At 39.2% G+C, this 25,463-nt stretch overlaps 1 protein-coding gene across 1 annotated transcript in view; it reads right to left on the minus strand.

Annotated features, from left to right (window-relative positions):
• The window catches only part of LOC139777906 (uncharacterized), a 169,527-nt gene extending 148,681 nt beyond the window's left edge, over positions 1-20,846 (minus strand). Inside the window, exon 1 of the mRNA XM_071715588.1 lies at positions 20,185-20,846. Within this exon, the coding sequence (XP_071571689.1) occupies positions 20,185-20,359 (175 nt within the window). The 5' untranslated portion in view covers positions 20,360-20,846. The remainder of the gene's footprint in view (positions 1-20,184) is intronic.
• Between the last annotated feature and the right edge of the window lie 4,617 nt (positions 20,847-25,463).

The following is a 25,463-nucleotide window of genomic DNA, read 5'->3' on the forward strand; positions in this document are numbered from 1 at the left end:
GCGTGCCAAAAAGCGGGAATTTCAGCGGATCCAATTATCAATTCTATAACAATCAATGTTTTCTTTTCACAAGAACGTGGATTAAGAATAATGTTTATCTTTGTGAATACTGTAAACATTTAAGGGATTTTTATTCTAGATCATAATAAAATAAGAATTAGAGAATAGTTATCGCGTTCTTTGAAAGCAAGGCTTATAATGTTTATACAGCTGAATTTAATTCAATCTGTGAATATTGATTAGTCAGCTCAAGTCTGGCTTGTCATAACTCGTTAAAGGTACTTCATGCTCGTTATAAAAATCGAATTAAGCGAAATTGTACACTTAAACTCGGCAGATTTCCCTCCTAGACTACGTTACCGCAACGACCGTCGTGCGTGCGCACGCATGACTCGCGGTGCGCATTTCTCACACGCACGTCGAGCGAGCGAAAAGCGCCCGCCAAGTGCATCCTACTTTCGCCAGGCGCTGTCGCTCCTACATACTTACATACGGCTTTTGCGTGGGATATTAACGTCATGCAAGTTGTAAAAGCGACTCGCCATGAGATACACGCCTCTACGTGGCTCTCTCGGGAGAGCGCGACTTGCGATTTAGAACCTCGTGGAGATTGAAACGTCCGGATTTGAATGTCGTGAAAGAGTATATTCGTGTAAATGACTATATTCATGCGTTATGTGATGCATAAAAGATTTCACAGATAACTTTAATATTCAGCAGTATTTTAAAAAAATTAATACAAATTTTAAATTTAATTAAGTCACAGCTTGCTAGAGTTTGTATTTGTGTAACGTGTATATAATATCTATCATATTATAATTATTGGAGTACAAAGTGATCAGGATAATATTTTTATAATATATACATTTTAATTCGAGTATATTCTAATTCACAAAATAAATAGAATTATAAAAACGAAGAAATGTATCTTCGCATTATTCAAATTAAAAGATTCTAGAAATTGGCATTCTAATTTTGCATCTTGATTAACGAGTCGTCTCATATCATAGCTGACTTATTAGCCAGTCGATCTTCGTCCGACAAACCACTGCTGATTCCCAACCCCTCGATTCATAAAAATGAAACAGAGATAACATCGCGGCGACGGAAATCTCGCGTTTCATCATCGTGACGAAGAACCTCGAGAGTGATGAAGATCCTCAGTATATACACGGTGTGTTTCGTAAGACGTTCGCCAAGCTTAAGAGAGAAAATTGTACTTTTCTATTAGAATTTAATATCAATTTCTTCTGTGTGGAAATCCTACAACATATTATTTAATATTCAAAAGTATAAACTAAATTACAAGCTAAAACCGTAGTTTTCAATCAATCTCAAACTTCGCTCGGAGCCTTAAACTATCTAAATGATTTTTGAAGAAAATTTAGGAGCCAGAGGTTAGTACCAAACTACAAATTGGTAGACTTCAATCTTAACAAAATTGAATAAAATTGTCGTCGAAGCACACCATCATATCATGTGTCGAGAGATGCAATCCTGAAATATCATGCACACCTTACGAAACACCCCGTAGATCGGGCAGCAACGTGCGGGATATGTATCCAGCGTGAGATCTCGCCATCCCCGCTGCAGACTTTCACGCGCGCGGAGATGCACGCGCTGAGAAAAAGATCGCTGCTCGGTCTTGCTGTGGAAAAAAGAAGCGGCCGTAATCGCCGTCCAAGATCTCCGCCGCACGTTTGTTTACCTGTCGTTAGATCGAGAGGAAAGGTAAGGCGAGATCGAAGGCTCGCGGTGTGGTTTCCTCGGCGGCCAAGGCGCCCACGCTCTCGGACTCGATTATCAATTGCGAGATTAGAGCTGGCCGATGCGTTTCACGATCTCTACGGCACTATCTCTACGATTGTCGCCAGGTGCAACTGCCGCTGCACACCGCAAATCGCGGGTTACACACGCGGAACTGCGAGTTCCAAGAAAGCGCACCTTCGAGAAATATCTAAGGATTCCCTGCTTATCTGCATATAAATCGCATTTGTTAGAATAAAGATCCTGGTCATGCACTAACTTACTAAATCTATTAAACTTAGCTCTTTTCCTACCTATTAAAGTTTATTCTTTTTTACACTTTGATTTATCTTATTTTATTTTATATCTTTAGAGAAAATGGATTGCATATATTAGTCTTTTTACAAAGATCAAGCTCTTATAAATCTCGGACTACGAGTCGACTGGCTTCAGACGATAAAACGTTCCTGTCGAAGAACACGTATCTAGCGGATAACGATGTAAAGAGGGCGAGGTCTTGGCTAGCGCCAGAAAACTGCGTAAGGCGATAATCGACGGCCGTCCCGGTAATCCCAATGAAAGCGCTTCGTTTCTCGGGCCCCGCCTTAAGCGCAAATTCCTGTTTCACGAACTAACACAAGCCGAGGGCGGTGCAATTCCGCGAACCGCAAGAACAACATGCGGCAAACTGCGGTAGCAATCTTGCATCGGGTTCAACGCATACCAAAAAGTAGATGTATTCACGGCTTTGGATTAGATGTAAGACTCTCCACAGAGACATCGGATTAAGAGATTTTTACTTGATCGAAAGAAATTTTCATAATAGGTCCTTAATTCTTAACGCAAAAGAAGACACATAATATTTCAAAATACATATGATTAACATTATATAGATATAAGTCTTGTGTTAGATTATATTTTTACTGAATACGATACAATTAAGTTACTCCATTTTTATTAACAACGTTTCTTTCTTATGATGTGTCTTTAATGTTCTCAAATATAAAATCTGATATATTTGCTGAAAATATAAACTTGAACGTCGTTTTACTTAAATTTGTTCCTGGATGCGTCAAATATGGAGCAAGGGACTTCCTCCTCATGCTCTCCAGTTTCTTTTTACGATCCGTAAGAGCACCGAGTGGAAGATCTCCGAGAAATCCGAGAGAAGAGCACAACTGGCTCACCAGTTGCAGAAGCACGGACTCGACTTTACTCATTAAGGCTAGATTCCTGCACGGAGCACGCCAGCAGGACTAGATCCCGAGGCGGGATAGCCGTGAATCTCTCTTGTTGAGCCCTGCGAAAACGAGACGGGGGAAACGAAACGTCTTGGTATCGTCGTCTTGGGAATTGCGCGAATCGAGTTTCTTCCCGCAAGAGGCAAAAAGAAGCGGAGGCACGCGAGTTCCGCGAGCGACCTCGATTACTATACCGCTCGGAAAAACGGCTCGACTCGCGGAGGAAACCTATCCGCTCGGTGTGTCGACGGGAGATTTATAGTGTGGTGATTCCGGAGAATGCCCCGGGGATTGTAGAAAATTAATCCGAGTCACTTTAACCCTGAGAAACAACAAGTGCCTACGATATACACAACTGTTTGCATCTTTCGAACTAAATTCTCGCTTGTGATTGTTATAAGTTTGGGTACGGCTTATTATTATAAGTTACAATTTTATGTTCTAAAGTAAATGTAATGCAGGACATATAATTGACGTCTTTCGATACTATAAAACAAAAAAATATATATCTTTGGTGGTTGATTAAGTAATTAAATTAACCCCTTGTTCGATATCAAAAGCTAATTTAAAAATAAAAATTTGGTGCTGTCAGAATTAAAGGAATTGCCAGAATAATTGGATTATCGTCTTACACAGTTTTCAATCGCCGAGACTCGAAGAGAAACTACCTATTTTACGACAATGCCGACACAATAAGACATAATTAGATTAACGTAAATGAGGACAATGACTAGATGTTAATAGCGTACAATGTTTAGTACTAGAGATAATGATCTCTGACATGGATGACTAGCAAATGATACGTCATTCTAATACTTTCACCAAGGATGATGGATTTGTTGAACGCGATATGCATTTACTCTTGCCCCTACTTTTCAAGGTTTTACTCATATACGATCATTAAAACAAATAATCATACTAATTTTTGATTGGCAAATTCTTACGCAGTCCACATTATGCCCAACTCGCGCTACGATCTGGTACAATTCTACCTCGACTATTCCACCGTAAGAAACAAGAGGCACGACGAGCTTTGTCTATTGAATTGAATTCCATTTTGCGTGCACAATCCACAAAAATCACTCTCGTATGTCGTCGTGGACATCGACAGCGACTCGGCGATGCAAAATGTCCAAGTTGCATTTCACGAAGGTAATGCGAGCCACGCAACCTAGATAATGGCAACCGAAGGGTGCTGTAGGGCACTAGAAAACATCCTTCGAAGGGAGAACGAAATTAGCCCACCGAGAGAGAACTCGACTTCATCGAGATCTCGGACTTGTACCTCTAAGAATCCTGACTAGATCACCGGGATATCTCGCCGCGTACAAGCGAAAGTTCTAAACAACAGTCTCATCGGAATTAAAATTTAGCGGCTTTTTATGGCAAAGTTATACACCGGCCCCGTCGTAAACGATCTGGATTATTGTATCGAGCAACCTAGATGTACATAGAAAAAGCTGCAATACAGTCTCTGAGTCTATAGTCTACAGTTGCCTTACACAAAGACGCCACGGAGGTGGTTCAAATCCGCGGGAGTCATTTAATTTTATGTGAATGGACATTTGCAAAAGTAGTGATTTTCTAGTGGCTACTCTAGTCGAAACTTGGATTTATTAATTTATTTAAATTTCGGACAAAGCAATATTAATTTTAATATTTATAAACAAGTTTGTCTTTGTATTACCAATATTGCTACATCACAAAAATTAACGAACGTAAGTTCTCAGAATAAAAAAAAATGCTGTTAGATATTACTGAAGCAACATAAAGCTAAAGTAATGTAGTCTTGCAATTACATCGTCTGATAATTTAGAAAAAAACGTTTAGCTGGATAAATTATACTTGTAATTTTGATAAATACCTGTCGATAGCAATATTGATTTCTTATAATATGATGGGGCCACGAGATACGCCGGACGAATACAATAATAAGTGACGGATCTGCACAATAGCTAGGTAGCTTAATCGTGTTTCCTATCGCCAGTGAAAGGACACGCAAGGAAAAGCGAGACACGACGGACGTCGTGTTATTGGGAAATAATAGTATGCTGCAATTTCGCAGAAAGTTCCACCAGTTATTACATACGTGAGATACCGAGCTACTATTTATGTCATTTCATCAACCTGGCAGTAACTAAGTACACCTAAGTAAATTTATGAAAGCGAAAGAAACAATTTTGCAAAAATAAAAAGTATAAACACTTTATTTAACATTTATTTTGTGAAATATTATTTCACAAAAAAACTATTTTAAAGATATATTCTTTCAATTTTTGTATTCTTACTATATCTGCTGATTAAAATAAAAAAATATTTTGTACTAAATAAATTATATTATTACATCATAATATAAATTTTTAAGCAAAAGATAGACACGAAACTCTCTTCTATTTCTCTCAAATAAAAAAAAAATATTCAAATATTTACGATGGCACGCTTTAACACTATGAATTACGCGAAATTAACTTGTTTATCTATTTCACTATCTCTTACTGAACAAGATACGAGTAAGATGTTTACTATTCGCTTTTACTTTTTATGCATTATTATGCAGATTTTATGCAAACGCGAAAAAGGACGTACATTAATTATATGAAAGGACGTTCGATGTCCTTCGCGGGATATCATTCTAATCTAATCAAAAGCGAATTCGAAGATGTGCTGCGTGATAAGAGCCGTGCATACGGGTACCATGCAAGTGGAGTGTTTCGCAGTTTTCAAAGCGACAGCTAATCTAAGTTGATCTAGCTGCCGAGCGGAGATCGTTAGAGATACCGGGCCTAAAGATACCGGTCGTCATGCTATAATCTACTTGCAAAAAGCCGGATGGCAACCTGTTCCCGCCGTTCGAACGCAATCCCCCCATCTTTTACAATGAGACTTGATAGCTGATATCCCAGCAAGAAATGCGAATGGAAACTGACCACTGATCTCTATATGGCATATCGACATATTAGCAACAGGAATCCCTTCGTTTTTTGTCTTTTTAAGAAATTATAATCAGCGTATAAATTGCTCGAAGGAAAATATCGCTGATGAGAGGTCAAGTGAGTTAATTAAAAGAATCTCGATTAAAGCGGTCAATGTAACAAGTTTCCAGTTAGGATATTAGTATATTAAGAAATTTATTCCATTTTTTAGAAGATCAAAGATTAAGAAATCGAAATAACCGATACTATTATAGAGACTAGTGATGTTGATAGGTACTTGTTTTTCCACCCTTTTGCTCCCTTTCCGTCTCTTCGTCTCTTTGTGCTCCGATTCCTCCCTTGGAGGAAAAGGATATAACCTTCGCTACGATTGCCAACCAGCTTTTTCTTATACTTCTACGAGGTTCTTGTAGCAGTACGAGCGAACGGAGGAAATGGTTTTCTCCGAAGGCATAGTTCCGAGAAGTTGAAACGCAAAAGGGCGACTGCCCTGCAGTTCATCTGCAGAATTTTCTAACTTGGAGGAAGAATTGCAAAAACTACAGTTTGCTTGCGAACAAGAATAACTTTCCAATAAAACGAAAGTACGTGGTTTCGGTTACTTTGTTGGTGCTTTATCCGTATTGCAAATGTATTACATATTTTGTTAAACAAAAATACAGTAAATATAAAAATACAAAAAATAATTTCAACTCTGTTTTTCTATTTCTTTTTTCATCTTTTAATTTTGTTTTTAAAATATTACAACTACAAACTTTTAAATTTTTCTCGGTACTGATAAAGGCGCATTTCGGAGTATTATCTAGAATCTAGAAATAACCGGGACTTTTCGAATTATAGATTTGATTTATATAGAGATTGTTTGTAATATAGAAAATAATAATACGTAAGAGAAAATCCTGCGATATGTTGCAATCAATTTTGCTAAAGACGTATATTTTTATCGTATATTAAAAGAAAATGTCATCGTATATATCTAATATATATTAATGTTCCTCAACTCACACACAAAGTTCCCTCCTTCGCCGATGTGGCGCATCTTAATTGCGTGGCACGAAGGTCGAGGTTTTAATTGCGAAGATGCGAGTCGGGCGGAGAAGATGATTGTCGTCGGGATCTGAAGGAACGATCGTCTACAAGTTTTAATGAGCGACCGAAGGTATCGACCCCTACGCGCGCGCGGTCTTAATTACCTACGAAAAATTACGGTTGCTCGATTACAAAGCCCCCATATCGGCCCCCGCCATCTCGATTTAAGAGTTCGCTCTCCTAATTCAAAGGTTTTATGAGGTGAGAGATTAAGAATTGCAAATCTCTAAAGTCCCTAAAGTCCGAGGGAAAAAACAACAATGGATTTAAATGCAAGCCTTTCAAAATTAACTCTTTATTAAGTCTTTTCTTTTAAGTTCTTTATTACTTTATTAAAGTGGATCTATCGCTTTAATCCGTAATGGCATTCCGCAGGATCCGTTGTGCTTGATTTGCACTAGGTGGGTCACGGCAGCTTTCTCCGATCTCGAAACCGGGTCTTCTTCTTCCCGACTTTCGATGGAACCAGTCGAGGAAGGTTTGTGCTACTTCTCCCGCGGATTAACGGCGCGCTCAAGCTATACGGTATAAGTAGAAAGACCCGGATTTAGTGCAAAACAAGACCGCTGGATTCACGTATTTAGCGTGGAATTATATTGTAATCCGTGTCGGAGAGTCAGCAACGCTGTGACCATGCCGACTTGATTGAGAAGAACCGTGAGAGAGAATCATATATCTTTTCCTTGCTCCAACCTGATTTTATCTCACACTACCTCGATCTTCGATATCGTTAATTATTGATTCCATCAATTTGCAATTATTACTTGTATATTATCGGTATGGAGTGTAAGACTCATATATGGATATGAGTCAGAGATAAAAATAATAAAATTAATACTGTAAATTAAAAAAATTTAAATTAAAACACAAATTCGTAAATTACAAATATTTCTTCATAATGAATTGCATTTTAAATTATATAAATAAGACTGATTATCCCCCTCGGTTATGAATAGGTACTACCTTGAATACTATTTATATGTTTCAAACGTTTACAAAATTATATGATCCAATCAATTCGAATGCCAAATAATAATATGGTTTGCATAATAAATATTATGCAAACCATATTTAGGACTTAACATATGCATGAATACTTCTTCTGTGCGCCGCTTCCGAACATATGTATGTGTACTAAACCAACCCACGTCAAACTGCTCAAAGTTACGAAGTTTCCCTCCATGTCGAAATTTTTAACACGTCGGACTACGCTGATGGAATAATATTCCCATAGTGTATCCGGCTAAATTATATTACACGAATAAACGTCATAATTCAGAATGGTTATACGTGTGTATTCGAAAGTGTAATCGAGCTGTGTCCCGAAATTGGCCGGAGGAATTTTTTCGTGGGCTACTTCAAATGCAGCGCGTGCATTCATTCGGATGTAAAGATAGTGGGCGCGCACATCTCTCGGTTATGTCACGTTGCCGCAAGTGGGACACGTCGGTCGTCTCTTTTACAATTTCGGCGCTAGGCGAGACGTGCATCGGATATGCATTCATCAGAGGCGCACTTGCAAAGAACATAAGTCGACACGGAATTAACCTTTTCATAAAAGAAACGTCTTGTTTGAATTTTAAATTAATATTTCTTTTGAGGAAATGTCGGCAACTCGTTTTCCTTACAAACTGTAGTGCCATCATTGATCATTTGTCGCTGCAACAATTTGAAGATCAAGCGATATGAAGTAACATAAGACAAAAAACTACAAGGATAATCAGCAACGCAGGAAGCCGATGCTATCTGAATACGCTTCAATAAAATATGAAGTAAAACGTAGACGAAAAATCCAAAAATAGGTCAACGAGATTAGAATAGCTATATGTATGCACCTTGAGACAATAATAAAAGAATACACGGCGGGCTAAAATAAAATCTCCACTCTCTTTGTTAATAGCACAAATACAACAAAAATTATAAATAAACAATTAAATTATAAATTAAATATTTCTTACATTCCAATTATTTTTTACTTTGAATAGTTAATTTTAATTTTCTTTGAATATCTCAGATTTTATCCATTCGCTTTTATATTACACAATTCTGATTCTTAGAAGATTTTTTTTCTACCAATCGGATGGCTCGGAGAAATTAAGAAAGGCAATATACATTTTTTCCTTCTCAAGTGTACGATAACGCAGCTCATTAAAAAGCTATTTCTACCTAACAAGTCAAACATCGTTACATTCGTAACGGACCAGTCGGTCGTACAACGATGACACAACGAAGATTAATTGATTACCGCGATAGAGACGAGAACTCTCGATGCATCCTTAGCGATGCCTTTTTGCTGTCTCAACTCCCTCTTTCCGTTTGATTACCCGACCTTATCTCCGGAGATCCCTGGCCCGTACTGTCGGCGTTATTACTGTACAAACGATGGGCAATCATCTACAAGCACGCACAGGCTCGAATTACAATGTGATAGACGTAACCTGTGACCCGAAAGTCAACTCTAACGAGAGAGCTGACTCCGAGAGAAAGAAGAAGTACGCGTTCGTGTAGCGATGTAATCGCCCTGTTATGTTCTGTAAATTGGATTCGATGGTCGAGCTTTCGGATATGATGGACACGAATTCGACAAAATTCTCTACAATCGATTCGAGTCTTCAGATTATATTGTTTCTAATCACGCTAGAAAAACGACAAATTATTCAAATAAAAATTAAAATATCTTTCAAACAATCTAGCAAGAATGGTAATAACGAATATAAAAGCAACTTTTATTTTGAATCGAAGTATCGAAGATTTTATGTGCCATTGAAAAAGAATATTAACCTCTACTTTAATAATTATTTTAGAGAAAAATTGCTTTTTTCAAGAATATTCTTTTCAATTTGCAACAAGTATAAGTAAAAGTTAATTACAACTTAATATTAGTCATTGTTAAAGAATATTATATAATTTGAGTTATTATTATCTATATTAATTAAAATGTGAAAGAATTAATATTCTGAGAAATAATCCTTTTCAACATATCTCAATTATTTCTCACGACGGAGCAATTAAAGATCATTATATGGCTAATAATCATGTAAATTACTAACGTCCTCAAAATACAAAGTATCCGCATAGAGCATAAACATACGCGTAAATTGATATTTACAACAATTCAAATTATATGTTTTTTTTCTCTTTATCTCTCCATCCTCGTTCTAATCTCCGGCGAAGGGGACTTATCGCAGATCTTCGTCGTGCCGATTCGTGTACGAGTATAAGGCTCTGTTTCTGTTTTACTCTTTACTATCATTCGCACGTACGTAATGGGGTAGTCGAATAGATAATGTATTTAATGTCTCAAGTATTTGATACCGACAGGGTCCGACACGTTACGGTACGCCTACGTCACAGATGAAACAAACCGGTCGCAACAATCTCGTAATTATATACGAATAAAACGCGAGATATAAGAATACCGGCGTAATCTTAATCCTCATTTATTCGAACGTCCTAATTATGGTATAAAGATTAATCAAGTTTGCGTTATCGCCTCGCTTGCACGTTTCCAGAAAGAAATCGACTAAATATGAAATCTCTGAAACAGTAATCCGTTTAATTCAACAAGAATATATTAACCTGCAACTTGATTAAAATTAAGAGCATATAGATAAAGTTTTCATGTTAACAAAGATTCTCTATATACGCGTTGTCAGAAAGAGATATAAAGTTTTCTTATAATATCTATAATAATAGAGTTACTATACTATTATGATACTAAACGAATTAATAAAACGACTATTGTAAATTTCTTGATTATGAAACAATATAGCGACTAGCTTCATCGGGTTGCGAATGACACGCTTTGATTGTAATTCCACAACAATTTTCGCGCGCGAACAATGCGAAATACACGCGTGAGTTACGACGGACCGATGAAGGATGAGGCTCAGAAGAAGAAACGGTAATTTGGGACTCCCCATGTCGTCTGCGCGCCGTTACATCGCCATTTCGTGTTGTGCAGGGCCGCGCTATAAATCAAAAGCGGGCGCAGCCCTGAAACACACCTTCCGTCTGCTCGCTATTACGTCCGCACAAGGATAAATCCGATTTAAATTCTAATTATCGCAAACTATGATGAACAATGCATAAAAAGAGACATAAAAAACAGAGAGAAGTGCAGTGCTTATAAATACATATAAATCATACAGAATACAATATATCTATCAATCAGTGGATATAAATTAATAATTTTTTTAACAACAAAAAACTAAACATATATATCATTGTCACAAGTAATATTTTGAAATAGATTTTATATTGTTTAAAATTTTCATAACTATATTTAATAATTATATTAAATCTTTATTTTTTTAATTTAAAGAAGAATAAATAAGAAAATAAAAGATTCACAAATCCTGCGAATAAATTCAGAAGTATCCTATAATAACTTCTTGAAGAATAAATTTTTAAAAATATCAAAACTTGTCTTTCGCATTATCATGCTCTAAAACGAGCAACTTTTGAAGCACATAGCTTCTATTTCATCTCATGATTTCGTGTCCACGTTTTTGTCCGCCTAGATCATCGCGACTAAATGCGTACGAAGCAACGGAAGGAGTCAAAAGGTAAGTTGTGAAACACGCGTGGAAGGATAGAGCGATTTCCCACGAGGCGGCTCTCGACAGAAGAGGCTCGCAGAGGCTGTCCCGGGGCATTCGTCGAACCTTCCTCCGTGGAGGAAGAAGAACTCGGGTATACGTACGTGTATGTCTATATGGCAACGCGCGCGTAGACGATCAATCTCGAGAGCGTAGCGCAAGAAGCGGTGGAACCAGGCTGCGCTCTCCGGAGAGCTTGCTAGACTAGTCCAACGAGATGTTATCCTCCTCTCCTAGCATTTTCCACTGTCCTCCTCTTACGACCCTCTTACGATCTGATCGCTGTTCTCCTCCCGGCTCTCTCCTCTCTCTTCCATTCTCCGCTCTCTCACTTTAACTCTCTCCTGCTCTCCTCTACCGTCCTCGATCACGATCCCTTCAAGCCGTCCCCTGCGAGAGACCGGGAGCATGCTCCAGATCTCGCTGACTCGATATCGCGGACCAACGGGGACAACAACTCGCGCGAGTAAAGAGGAAACCGATACTGGGAGCCGGGCAGGTTTAATGAACGCAATCAAATAGGATGCTACGAAACGAATGCACGATCGAGTCCAAGTGCAGTGGACAATGTCCGGTAGGTAGATCGGATCGCGTCGGCTGAATTGTGGATCGTACGCGGAGCGACTCGATAAATCATCCTGAAAAATGAACGTCGATACGCGGCTATTTGTGACGGTGCATTAGTCCTCTCTCGGCGCTGATGAAGCTCGCAAACGAGACCGTCGAGGGCTCTCTCGAGTTATCGCGGTATTCAGATACGCGGCATTGAACGTTCGTCGAAGAGCATCTTGATAGTGTCACTCTCGAAACGGAGAGAAGAAAATTAGGACTTTTTAATCCTTCGCGATGTATGACGATTTATTACTACGAATACACGGAATTAATTATAATTTCGTAAAGAACGATATTTCATTTATGACACGTCAATGTCTAAGGCGTGCCCATTTTTTCGTCTACTTTACGCGACCCGCGTAAGCGGTCGAGAGGTGGGCAAGAGAGCCCTTTGTCTTCTCGAACGTTAACCGCACATAAGCGCAAACTCGTCCGCTCTGAGAAGAACCGCTTAATAATTCTTGCTTTATGGCTGCCGAGTTGCATCGCAATGCCCCCGCGCGCGGTATTCCGGCCGAGTAAACTGGCTTTTTGTGTCGGGGACAATTCCATCTCGCGCTGCCGCGCTCGTACAACATGCATCATCGTAGGAGCGGTTGTAACACTAAAAGTAATTGTACGCGCGTGCAACTCGCGCAGAGTATGGTCCCTCGTTTCAAACCGTGCACGATATCGCGCGGCGGCGGTCGCGTCGCGGTATACCGCCAAGCATATAACTGTGGCTATATAGCTAGGCGGCGGAGATTCAGCACGCTTTACGTCCTGAATCTCCGACGGCGAGCGTGCACTAACCTTTCCGCCAAGAAAGAGAGAGAGAGAGAGAGAGAGAGAAAACAATCGGCCGTTCACGCCGTTAAAATATCACCCACGACATTATCAGGAACACCCGTCCATCGCGTCGCTCGCGATTTGCCCTCTTACTGCTCACGTTAACACTGTGAGTTTAATTCAAGTTTATGAAATTAATAACTCTCTTTTCTCAAATTTGATATTATTGACAGAGAACTTGGAAAATCGTCGCTGTTTCTTCATTTCTATTTTTATCGTTTAAAATATTAATTGCTTTTGATGTAAACTTTATGACACAAACTTTCCAAATTTTGATTTTCCGCTCTGCTACAAAGTCAATGAGTATTAGCCACTTGATTCATGTCAATGACCGGCGCGTGTTCTCACGCTCGATCGTCAGCGTCACATTTCGAGCCTGAAGGGTCAGGTAAAGATATTAAGAAAGATAGTGAGTTGTTCTCGCGTGAAATAGCGCAACGAAGCGTAATCGAGACAAGCATCGATCGTCTTAATTAATTCACGCTGGCAGGGGGTAGTCTGCATTTTATCAATAAATCCCGACAGTATCTCTACTTGACACTGCTACGAATATACACAAAAAGAATATATAGAGTCTAGGTTTTCCGTACTTCCTTTCATCTATAAACTTTTTATTACTTTATGACATATGGGATAAAACGTTCCTCTAACTAAAAACAATATCTAAAGAAGAAGTTTAATTCTATTTTAATATAATTTTAATATTATACGACTAAAAATACAAAAACACATTGGAGTAAAACAAGATTGTTTAAAATTAAGAATTAGGGGAAATTGCTAATAAAAAATATCTTATTAAATCTTCGATAATGCAAAATTGGCTTGGTAAAGCAAAAGTTCAAGGAAGTTTGCAGACGAAAAGATGTGAGATGGACTTAGAAAACTACGTATATATGCACATACATATTTGTATGCGCATTTACCTCGAGAGGAAATGCAAAGACTCGAAGAAGAAAACGAGGTGGAGAAACGATCCAAGAGACCCTGAGGAGAGGCAGTGCGTGACGGCGCGCGTGGGTGGCTCGACGCATAATTACGTAAGGGTCTATTAAACGGGGAATCGTTAATGGCAATCTAATGGGGGGTGGTGGCCTCGTGTCGTTGCACGCTGCACACGTAGTTGACCGTGATCAGCTCGGCTGACCACCTTGAGGACTTCTCATTTTAGAAACCGATGTGGAGGTGGAGTTTTGCGAAGTGATTTATATATTTCTCTCGCGTTAAATGGCGCATCAATGTTATACTATAAAATCCGGTTCTACGCGATATCGATAAGAATCAGGGCCACTTCTGGCTGATCTCGTCTTTCAACCTGTCATAGTGACAAATTGTCTCTAGACAATGATAACTTTTACAGATTAAATAGAATTTTTTAGGTAAAAAATATTGAGGAATATTATTCAAAATTAATTTTACACATGTACAAATATAATTGCGAGATGAAATTCAAAATACATTTATTATAAAGTATTGACATTTTAAATAAAGTATAAAAAATCAAACATTTCGTAATGTCATCAAAAGAAATTATTTAATTTGCAGATTTTTATCCATTAAATATTCCTTATTAAAAAATAAAATCTGTTTATAATTATTTTATTCAATACAAAAAACAATTATTACTATAATATACTATAAGATTGACAGCAACATAATAACCTAATTTTTCATGAAACTCGTAATTATATATACATATCTTTTTTCCCTAAGTAAGAAATAAATTCATATGATCTAACACATTTGTCATGTCTTCTATTTAAGCCAACATTTTCATCATCCGTTGAGAACCGAGACTCAGCCATAGGCGCGTGCATGCGTAAAACACAAATAAGGGGAACGGCCCAGTACTCGAACAGTACCCAGTACCCGAACAAATTTGCATATATCTCTTATTTTTTATAAATAAATATAAAAATAACTAAATAATATTTTTTTTATATATTTTCTTTAAACATTTGATTTATATTTTTACTAAAAAATTGTTACTAATACAATATTATATTGTCTTCTATATGTTCGAGTACTGGGTCTTATATGTTCGAGTACTGGGCCGGTCCCCTTAGCAATAAAAAGGCAGAATGACAACGAAACTCACGTACGCGATCGCGAAGCGAACCGTACGTTATCTGAAACGAACGAACGTACGAGACCGTGAGAGTGTGGCGCGTAGCGATCGATTTAGACGAGTCCGCGAGCTTTTTGCTCGTCTGGCTTCGATCCGGTTGATGGATGATCCGCGGCCGTAATATAGTCGGCATGCGAATCAGCTCGCTGACTCTCCAGGTCTCGATCCGCCTCCCTTGAATTCGTGCACATGTGTACGCTCTGCTGACTAGCGAGTGACTTCCCCGAACACGAAACGATGACCGATAAAAACAAATTCAAGGTTGTCACTTTTTCTCGTTAAGTTTCTCCCGTGTATGCAGGAACACCTTTCACCGAGAAAAAATTTTCGCTAAGAAAGCGAGTCTCTTCATCGCTAGCAGCGATATTAATTTAAATGCGAGGAAAGTCATTAAATATTCGAGTAACTCATTATCACCCTTTAATTTGGTCAGTAAAATTTCTCAGTGTTTGCTAAAGAAATGAAAACATTGAGAAAAATATATCGCGATTCTATCAATTGTGAAAGTGTAATAAAAAAAACGCTCGCGGCAATGAGAGCCGGTCTCAATTTCAAGTTCGAGTTCGACTCGTGCTCGGGTAATCCGAGAAACGCGCCCATGTCGCGAACGATAAATTTTTCATCACTGTTCGGAAACCTGTTTAGAACCGCCGCAATTATAAATGCGCATAATATCGACCGGTGACTTGCCGGAAAATTACTAACTGATATTCCGCTTACAATTAGATGAGATTTTTATTTTTAATTAATTATTTCGGGCAGTAAAATCCAATCTTTTTTGTTCTTGTTCAGCGTAGTATAACTCAATATCATTCGCGTAATACATGTCTTACAAAATATCATTGAATATTTTGAAGAGAATGAAAATGCTTCAATGAGAAAATATAACAAGTAAGTAAATCGATGAATAAAAATTCATCTAACATCTAGAATAACTAAAATTCTCACCAGAACATTATTTATATTATGTGAGATAAACTGACGATATATACACACAAAGGAAGAATTTAACTTGCATATAAATGCAAGAAAAATAATTATGAAAAAAATAATGTATCTATAAATTCATAAAAATTGTATTAGCTATAAAAATAGAACGTAAATAATGAACGTTTCTGATCTATCGTCGACCTATTCAAAGTATCTTATTTATCTCTATCTGGTTCATCGTATTTTTTTCATCACTTATAGCTTTCTCTTCTCTAAAGGAAATATCAATGTACAATAATCAACCTAAATTTGATGATGAATATTAGAAAGTAGACAATCGAGCCTTTATGTAATTTCGAGTACGATTTAATGTCATCATCGAATTAGCCTCATATATCTAATAGGAGCATGATGGAAAGGAAAAAAAGGAATATAGGCATTAATAATCGCGCATCCGCTATTCATTTCGCCTGACAGTTTCATCAGTATTCCGTCACGTTGGACGGCAGAAGGAACGATAATTTCCCGCTCGCCGCCGCGGGGAAACTGCAATCGCGAATCTTTCCTGGCGCATCCGTGGTGCGCTCAGAACTTTCCCTTTCGTACGGGACCACGATTGAGGGAATCAGGAAACTCCTCGACCTATCTGATACTGCAAAATCACGAAAAAGAAACTTTCACCACGAAACAAAACCTTCACGAGACGCGCGGATTCCTAATCATCCTCCCGCAATCGAAGTAATCATCGGTATCATCAGTATGACGACCGTCCCGACTGGCGCAATATATAAGAACATAAAGAAGAATCTCGTCAAAAAGACTTTAATGCGAAAATATCATGAGAAAGAGTGAACCTATCCATTTACTAGATAATGTTAGATGCTCGAAAACACGATTACAAAACATAATAATTTAAAAAAAAACTCCCGAAAAAATAATTATTTTTTAATTGAGTAATATCTATAATTACTATTTCTACTAATTGATCTTGGCCCATTAAACTCACAAATAAATTAATTCATATATAACATTAATATTGCATCATTTAATTTTAATTTTAAGTTTTTTATTCTCACGTCTATAGTTATTACACCATAAATAGAGGCACTTAAAAAAATATTTAAAAATTCGGTTTGGTTCGCAAAACTCGGATGATAAAAAGGCAAGTCAGTGCACCGAGATAATGACAGGCGAAATAACACGTTACAAGCCCAATGAAGCCCAATCCGTATTATGAGTACCTTCGCGCGAATCCGCGGCGCGATCGACCAAGATTTTACACGGCGGATGCGCCTTCTCGGGCCGAAGCTATTTCTCGCCGTTGTCCAACGCCGTAATGACGGATAATGACATAGGCCGTATAAAGCCGCGAAACGAAAGAGAGAGAGAGAGAGAGAGAGAGAGAGAGAGAGAGAGAGAGAGAGAGAGAGAGAGAGAGAGAGAGAGAGAGAGAGAGGAAGACGCGGCTAACTTCTGTAATATAAAATGGCGAGAGCGCCGCGTCCGTTCACCGCAAACGAGCGCGTTCACCTATGCAACGTACGTATGCGTATCGAGATGTTTGTTACACATATACGAAACGTGTTGCACCGCGTCTCCACTGATCGTATTCATTTAATCATGTTATTCGAATTAGATTAAATAAGACTTAGAACCGTATTAAATAAGATACGGAATTTAGTTTCATATCTTGGAATGTTCAACAGTCACATTTTAATTAGAGATCGCAACCGAGATTAGAGTCAATTGAGAAGCGGAACGATCATTCACGTAAACCTGAGGCCTAAAATATCGTGCGATTGTGTGAGAAGTCTTGCAATATTACGTAAATGTATGACGAAATAATTATTAGATCTCACATTGCGTTTTAATTTGTTTCGAACGAAATAAATTGTGTCTGTGTCGATATTAATTATTAATATCAACACAGACTAAGAAAGATTAGAAGAAAATTGGCGCATTATAAAAATTAATGAAATTAATCATCACTAGCGCGTTTCTTTTTTCATTAAATAAATTAAGAGACTATGTGATTCTGTGAGAAATATTTCTTTCTTCTATTTGTGCTTGTAAGAAACATATGTATATATCAAAAAAATCTCTCGACATTAATTCTTTTGCGACTATTATATCTATATACAATATTTAATCCATGAAGAAAGGCGAACGCAAGCTTCGAGTTATAAACCCCTAATTATTCACAGAACGATCAAAATATATCGAGAGATAAGGTGACGACAAGCGAAACTTACCGGTACAAGAGTGGTAATACAATGCGCAGCAGTGAAGTTGTCGCTCGATCTCTATTCACAGATATCTTTTTCCTTCGCCTGTTCTTAGATTTCTTCATTGTGTGCACACAGTCACACGTTTGCAGAAATACGGTTAATTACGACCGCATGGCATTTAATTACGCGACATTAATGCGAAATATTAATAAATAATTATTGTACCACGGCTTTCTATTAATTGAATAGTTTAATCAAATGGCTTGGCAAAATGGTCTTAATTTGCGATTACAATTCAAAGAAATGATGATGGACGAATCATATCTTAATCGGCACTAAAACTTAAATCGCGACGTGAGATATGTTCAAATTCCAAGCATCGTTTAAAAAATATTTATTACTCGTAAACGTCGCAGTGAAACAGTAATTTATAATTAATATCCCTTATCGCTCTTCAATTTTTACTTCACATGAGTAAACTACATAAAATATATTATATATATGTTTCCGAAATTAGCTACCGTCGTAATATGTCTGTGAATACGTTAATCGTGGTACAATAATTTATCGTGTCATCGAGGAACGATAATTATTCACAAAAATGATCGATATATTACGAGAGATAACGCGGCGACACACGGAGCGATCAAGCGTAAATGATCGAGCGGCGACCTAGTCTAAAGTCAACACGTCGCGTACGTCACAAGTGTTGTTTACCAAGGCCAAGGTCTCGCGCCGACTTTGTAATTTCAAAATACTGGGTGCTCCGTAAAATATGCCGAATATTGTTTCTCATATTATAATTTAATATCGATCGCGATGGGCCATTTATTTTATATAATTTTACACTGCGTTTTATGGACACGATCCGACTCGCGCGTTACTTCCGCGGTCTATATTCAAAATTCATATGGGCAAATTACATATAAACTTGGTGAAATGTATAACGCGGATTGCGAATACGGATGCAAGAAAGTACTATTATATTGCTTCTAAATATCACGAAATAATGAAAATCGTCTCTTCGCTCCGATTTTTACGATTAAACAAGTAAAATACCGAAATACTTGAAACAGTTTCAATATGCCTCTGAGCCATAAATTACGAGATATACTTTCGCGGGATAATAATTATTAATTGATAACGATCGTATTTCGAAAAACATAATGTGATATTACTACGATTCTCGCGACTATCTACCTGCTCAAGTGTGAACATTCGAACGTATAATTTATAATATATCATTAGCATATCCATATCGAACTTGAAAAGATTAATTTCAAAAAAGCGGATATCGCTGCCTTATTAATAAATATATATGCATGAAAATTATTTAATATTATCCTAGATATAAAAATATCATGATATTTAGAAAAATATATATTCTATAACTTCTAGTTTGCATTAAAAATCTGCTTTTGAATCTCACGTCAAACTTCTCACGTGATTAATTGTTCCATTTCTCAGTTGAACATTTTAAAATTATTTAAACACGTAATATTTTTTTTATCTTTATCGCAATTTTTCCCGATTTAATATTTAAGTATAGTAACAGATTAGAAAATTATTAATATGCATGCGTGTAGTTATTTATTGCCAGTTTAATCGCGAAAGATGTGAGCCATTGTGAGCTAAATCAATGCAAATGCTAAGATAAGCCTATAATATGATTAATATGAATTTCATTATTGCGGCTTATAGATAGTTTCCACAAATTTCAGCAGAACTTATCGGAGAATGCTAGTGCGGGGACCTCTGCCTTGGAGAGTCGATTTAATATAATGAAGAGAAAGAGACAGTGCGTGGCTTCCATTTCTCTCCATTCTACGCGAGTCAAACTCATTGACTCACCTATATCCGGACGCGGCCGCTCCTCCCTGGGTGCCGGAAGGGGTTCCACGCCGTACTCCAAGGTCGCCACATCCCCGGCGCGCGCCAGCACCACCAGCACCACCAGCACCACTGAAATCGGGAACAACGACGTCAGCAACACTGTCCTAACCGATGTCCGACCGACGAGCGTCATTTTTCGGCGAACGCGCGTTCAAATACACTGTTCCGCACTCGGTCTTTGCGCCGCGGTCACCGCGCGTCGTGTCGATCGCGGTCACATTTTCTTTACTACAATTTCGCGAGTCCGACACGCGATGGGTTATGGGTTTTTCACTGCGCCCGGGCACGTTCTACCGGAGAAACTCGCGGCCGAGCGAGCGAGTCTCGAAACGAGGACGAAGACTTCGAAACGACTTCGCGAACGTCGATGTCGCGCACCGCGACCGTGCTCCATGTGAACTTAGCCCCGCGCGCGCGCCGCGTAAAAATCGCGGAGTATCACGTGACCGCACTCTGTTGTAACCTCGAGCGCGCGGACAAGGGCTGAGAGGGCCGGGAGGGAGGAAGGAAGAACCGGGACTACCGGGAGAATATCGCCACGCTGCGCTGTCAGCCGGTAGCGCGTGCTACCTGTTTTGAAAGAAGTGTGCGCCCGCCACACCAGCCCATGCCGCACTGCTATACCACGCTATACGCTATACCGCGGTCAGGTGTTTCGAGCCAGTCGCCACGCGAGCCGCGACATCTCCCGAACGTTCACCGAAGCGGTTGCGCGCACTCGCGCGCGCGAACAAACCGCGAGTCCGTCTCCCCCGCGGCCCGCGGCCCGCGGCGACCCGCCGCCAATTTCATTCATGGGAACGCGCGCGCGCGCGCTTTTCACTTCGCTCCGCTTCGACCCTCGCCCGCTCGCCCGCTCGCCCGCGCGCGCGGGCACCCCTTCCCGCTTCTACTCGCCGTACGTTGCACGTACGATTATGTTACTTAACGCCATTTTTTATCGTACGTCGCAAATCGCCTAACGATCAGACAGAGAGATAAAAGAGCAACATCGTTCAGATATCTGTATATGAAGAAATTAAATGTTTCCAGCACAATTGTTCTTACTACCTATATTAAGCGCTTTTGATACAGCTAGAATATGATAAAAATTACGCGAATTAAGTGAGCATTTCTCTCTATTACAGTCGCAGTTGCACAAGAAAGAAGTTAATTATTAATATTAATTAACATTGATTGTCAATATTTCTAACTTTCCGATCTCTTTCTCTTCAAGATATATCGAAACGCGAATAATACTTAACAATATGACCATTTCTAAATCTTGCATGTAGATCGAATTGTAGTGTAGATGTCGAAAATCCAGAAACATAAAATTAAGAACGGAGGAAGGCATCGTTACCGAAAAATGGCGGCGGGCGAGAACACCTTTTTTCGGCGCGTCGCGTCGCGTCGGTATCGATTCGCGACGGCAAACGGAATTCACGCAGCAGCCTTGATGTGTCTCCCTCGCCGCTAAGCGGGCATACCTACCGAGATTCAATTAAGCCCGGTCGGGAGAAAAAAGCCGTTGGTGCAGGAAGCGCGATGGGTTTCGAGTGCGCAAGCAGCGGACCGCTCGAGCTCCGAGCCCCGACAGCCCCGTTATGCGCGCGGACGAGTCCATTGGCGTAGTGGCGCGTCGATCGATCCAGATCGATCGAAGCCGCGCGGTGCGATCTGAAGTGCGCGGCGCTTCAAGAAACGCCATTTCGCGCCTTCATCCCCTTTCGCTACTGGCCCCAAATTATTTCCACAGCCGATAACGACTCCTCATATTTGTAGATAGATTGAGAGAGACGACAACGCGATAATTCCACGCTTATTAAATTATATCAAACTGTGCTTTTTTAGCCTCTTCGAAGGATCTCGTCTCTCTACGGCTCCCTTACGGACTGTACTCGCTTGAAAAATTTTCGACACGCGCCGTAAACGCGACGGACGGACCGGTTAATCTGCGTTTACGGCGTTTACCTTATCGGCCTCCCTTCCTTCCTCCTTCCCTCTCTGTTCTGTCCGCTCTTGCTCTCTCTGTCGACCGCGAGGCGAACAGGTGGCCTGTGGTTTTCTATCCCGAGGAGGAAAGACGCCCGCCGCCCGGTCGATGCACCTGGATCGCGGCAACGGTGTGATGTTTGTCTCGAATCGCACTCGCGCTCCCCCTCGCCCTTCCGGCTTTTACGGCGCGAATACGCGCGCGGGAATCGTTGATATTTACAAATAATGATTTCTGTGATATTTATGGAAATCTTGGCAGAGATCTGATGAGATATAATGAATAAGCTCTGTAATAAATGCTCATTGTGCCATTATTCATTATTGATATCTAAAGTGATAAAGAAAATGTATTTAGTATTTACAGCACTTCTTATTTAGATTAATCTGAGAAATTTCTTTCATTTTCTTATTATTTACGAATGTAACTGAGTACCGATAATCATTTTACGATATGAATGCAAACGATATTTGACAAATAGCTACGTCGTTATAAAGATTCGATCGATAACGACTCATAAATTTAATTCTAGTTAATGTGAAATACGATTCTCTATATGCAAGTTGGAAAAATGTTTTATCAAATAGATTCAATCGAAAACAACTCATAAATCAGCTTTTAATTAACGAGAAATAAGATTTTCATTATTTTAAAAGTGTTTTATTAACTAGATTCTAAAAATAGCGAGCCTCCACGTTGTCTCTGATGAAATACCAGAAAAGAGTGATTAAATTACCAGCTAGAGCTAGATTACGCGCGATTCGAGGTTTGAGATTTGCTGTTCGTTATTCGTATGAGATTCGCAAATAGCGTGAATGGGCATGTTCGCATTCATCGTTTATCATTCGTATCAATGGCAGCAACTTTCTTTTTTTTTTTTTTACGAAATCAAAGAGCAAGAATCGCCACAAATCGCGCATAATCTGGCGCTAGTTTTAGAATCTTTCGATTCGCGACCGCTAATACGTTTTCATAGTTTATGCGAGTCCCGAAAAGGGGATTCATTCCCCGAGCGCTCGTAAATATGACGGAATATCCCGCGTGCCATGTCAGCCCGAAGAAAAAGACATCGTTCTCGTTGCCAGCCTCAGATCTGCGCCATCGTACATATCGCGATATCGCGCGCGATAATCTGCTGCGATATCTAATGCGCAACGTAATGCGATGTACACATATAGAATGCACAAACCACGGGGCTCCAACGAAGACGCGCGAATAAGTAAAATGTAATGAATCGAGTCCTATCCGAGCCTCGTCGGTTTCGGGATGCGAGCTCGCTCGATTCGAAAATTGGGATTAATCAATTACCGCAAATAATCCGACTTGTTGTAATCTATTGTGAACAATAAAGAATCGCTTTTTGTGCCGTAGAACTCGGCGCAGCCGAACGTGCTTTCGAAAAAAAAAGCGAGATTGTTGAAGCTCTTGGTTTGCTTAGATCATATGTAAATTTACGTCTTTGTCGCTTTCTCTCTCTCTCTTCCTCTCTCCCTCGTTTTTCTCGCAGTTTCTTCTTTTTTCCCGAGCGCGAAGAACAAATTCTCACGAAAGCCGGTTCTACTGGTTTCTGAATTAAATTGGCAGACAAAGTTACTCGGGTGGCATGAGGTTTTGGCACTTTTATTGACCATTGCCACCGGGTTACTCTCATGATCATAGATCCATTCGTTATCTCGGAAATTAGATTCTCAAACAGGATCTGTTGTTGAATTGTCATTATCATCTTTATAATGACATGGAAGTCGTTTGCGTACGAATCGATCGATTTTAACGTAAATCGGGATCGTCGTTCACCACGTGGGTGTGCGATGAAAATAAATATAAACATCTGGGTGGAAGCTCCAGGAAGCATCGCATTTCCGTCGCCGACTAGCCTTCCGTCTTCCGCGGAGCCTGCGAATAAATGGAAGAACATTATAGCGACGCTCACATTACCGGTTACCGCGCTCTCGTTAGGAGAGGAAGAAATTTATTGCATCAAATTGGTTACTAAATATGCTATAAGTCTGGCTCGATTTACAGCCGCGTCGGTGGCGTCGACGATGCATACGAGCATACCCTCCATAATGTTGCACAGGGTGTTCCAGCAGCTTCATCGCCTCTTTCTCTCTCTTTCGTTCTCTTTCCCTTTGACCAGGGAACACCCTGGAGATAATAACGCAATATTGAAGCATCGATAGTTTTTCAGTTACAAAATTGAAAACGAAATTAATAAAATCCTAGTTAGGCGACAAGAGATAACAGGAATATCGTAAACAGGTAGTCCAGCCGATTTCACATGTTGCTTCAACAGAGAGACGCGCACAAAATATTTAAGCGCCCGAAAAACGTCACCGAGAAATTTTTATCGCGGTTTTTTGTCGGGAGTACCTCGCGAGGAATAAATTAATCTTGCATTCAACCAGGAAGGGAAGGCCCCGGAATGCCTTGGGCCACTGCGTAGACACGCGTAATATACGAGAACGCATATACGTGCGGCTAAATATTCATACGCGATGCATCATGCGTCTCGCGGAGATACGAGAATTTAACGCAACAAACGTTTATTCACGTGGCGAGCCGAACCGACGCGGTTTGTTAATGCGCGTACGCTTGTCGAGAGGCTTAATTAAAAATCGAGTTCGCCGGAATACCGCGGGAAGGTGGAATAAATTTCAGATACACGGGCCATTAATTAGAACGCTATCGCGCTACCAGCACGACACTGCATTTTCGTGTTCACGTTTACGATCAAAAGGAGTCCTTTGAAGGGAAAAATATCCATTATATATCATGTGCAGTCGGCGATAACATTTAAAAGAAACATGGCAATAATTTTACAATAATATCTTAGAATATGTAGATCATAACAATGATCGAGAATTAGAATAATTAGTTTTATTTTATGTGTAGTCTTTACTTATTTCAAAGAAAAGACAATAGCTCTGTATTAATTCCGATTTCATTATTATATGTATATGCAAAAAGAGTAATTTAACCATGAAAATTATATAAAAATCTCGTTACAAAACGTAGATATTTATAAACAGTAAATACGTAAGAATACACTTGAATCACTTGCATATTCTTTCACATTTTTGTACAAATTGTTTTAAAAATATTAACAAACTTGATGGGAAATTTCATAATAAAAAATATTCGGTATATAATAAATTAATATCAAGCAGAAATTTCGTAACGCCTAGTATAAATGTGATAAATCAAATCTTTAAACAAATAACAACGTAATCAAAAGTAATAAAGATAAGAGATCCCTCGGATT

Source organism: Temnothorax nylanderi, unplaced genomic scaffold, assembly GCF_030848795.1.
Source record: "Temnothorax nylanderi isolate EJ_2023f unplaced genomic scaffold, tnyl_v1.0 TNYL_tig0168_pilon, whole genome shotgun sequence".
Classification (NCBI taxonomy): Eukaryota; Metazoa; Arthropoda; class Insecta; order Hymenoptera; family Formicidae; genus Temnothorax; species Temnothorax nylanderi.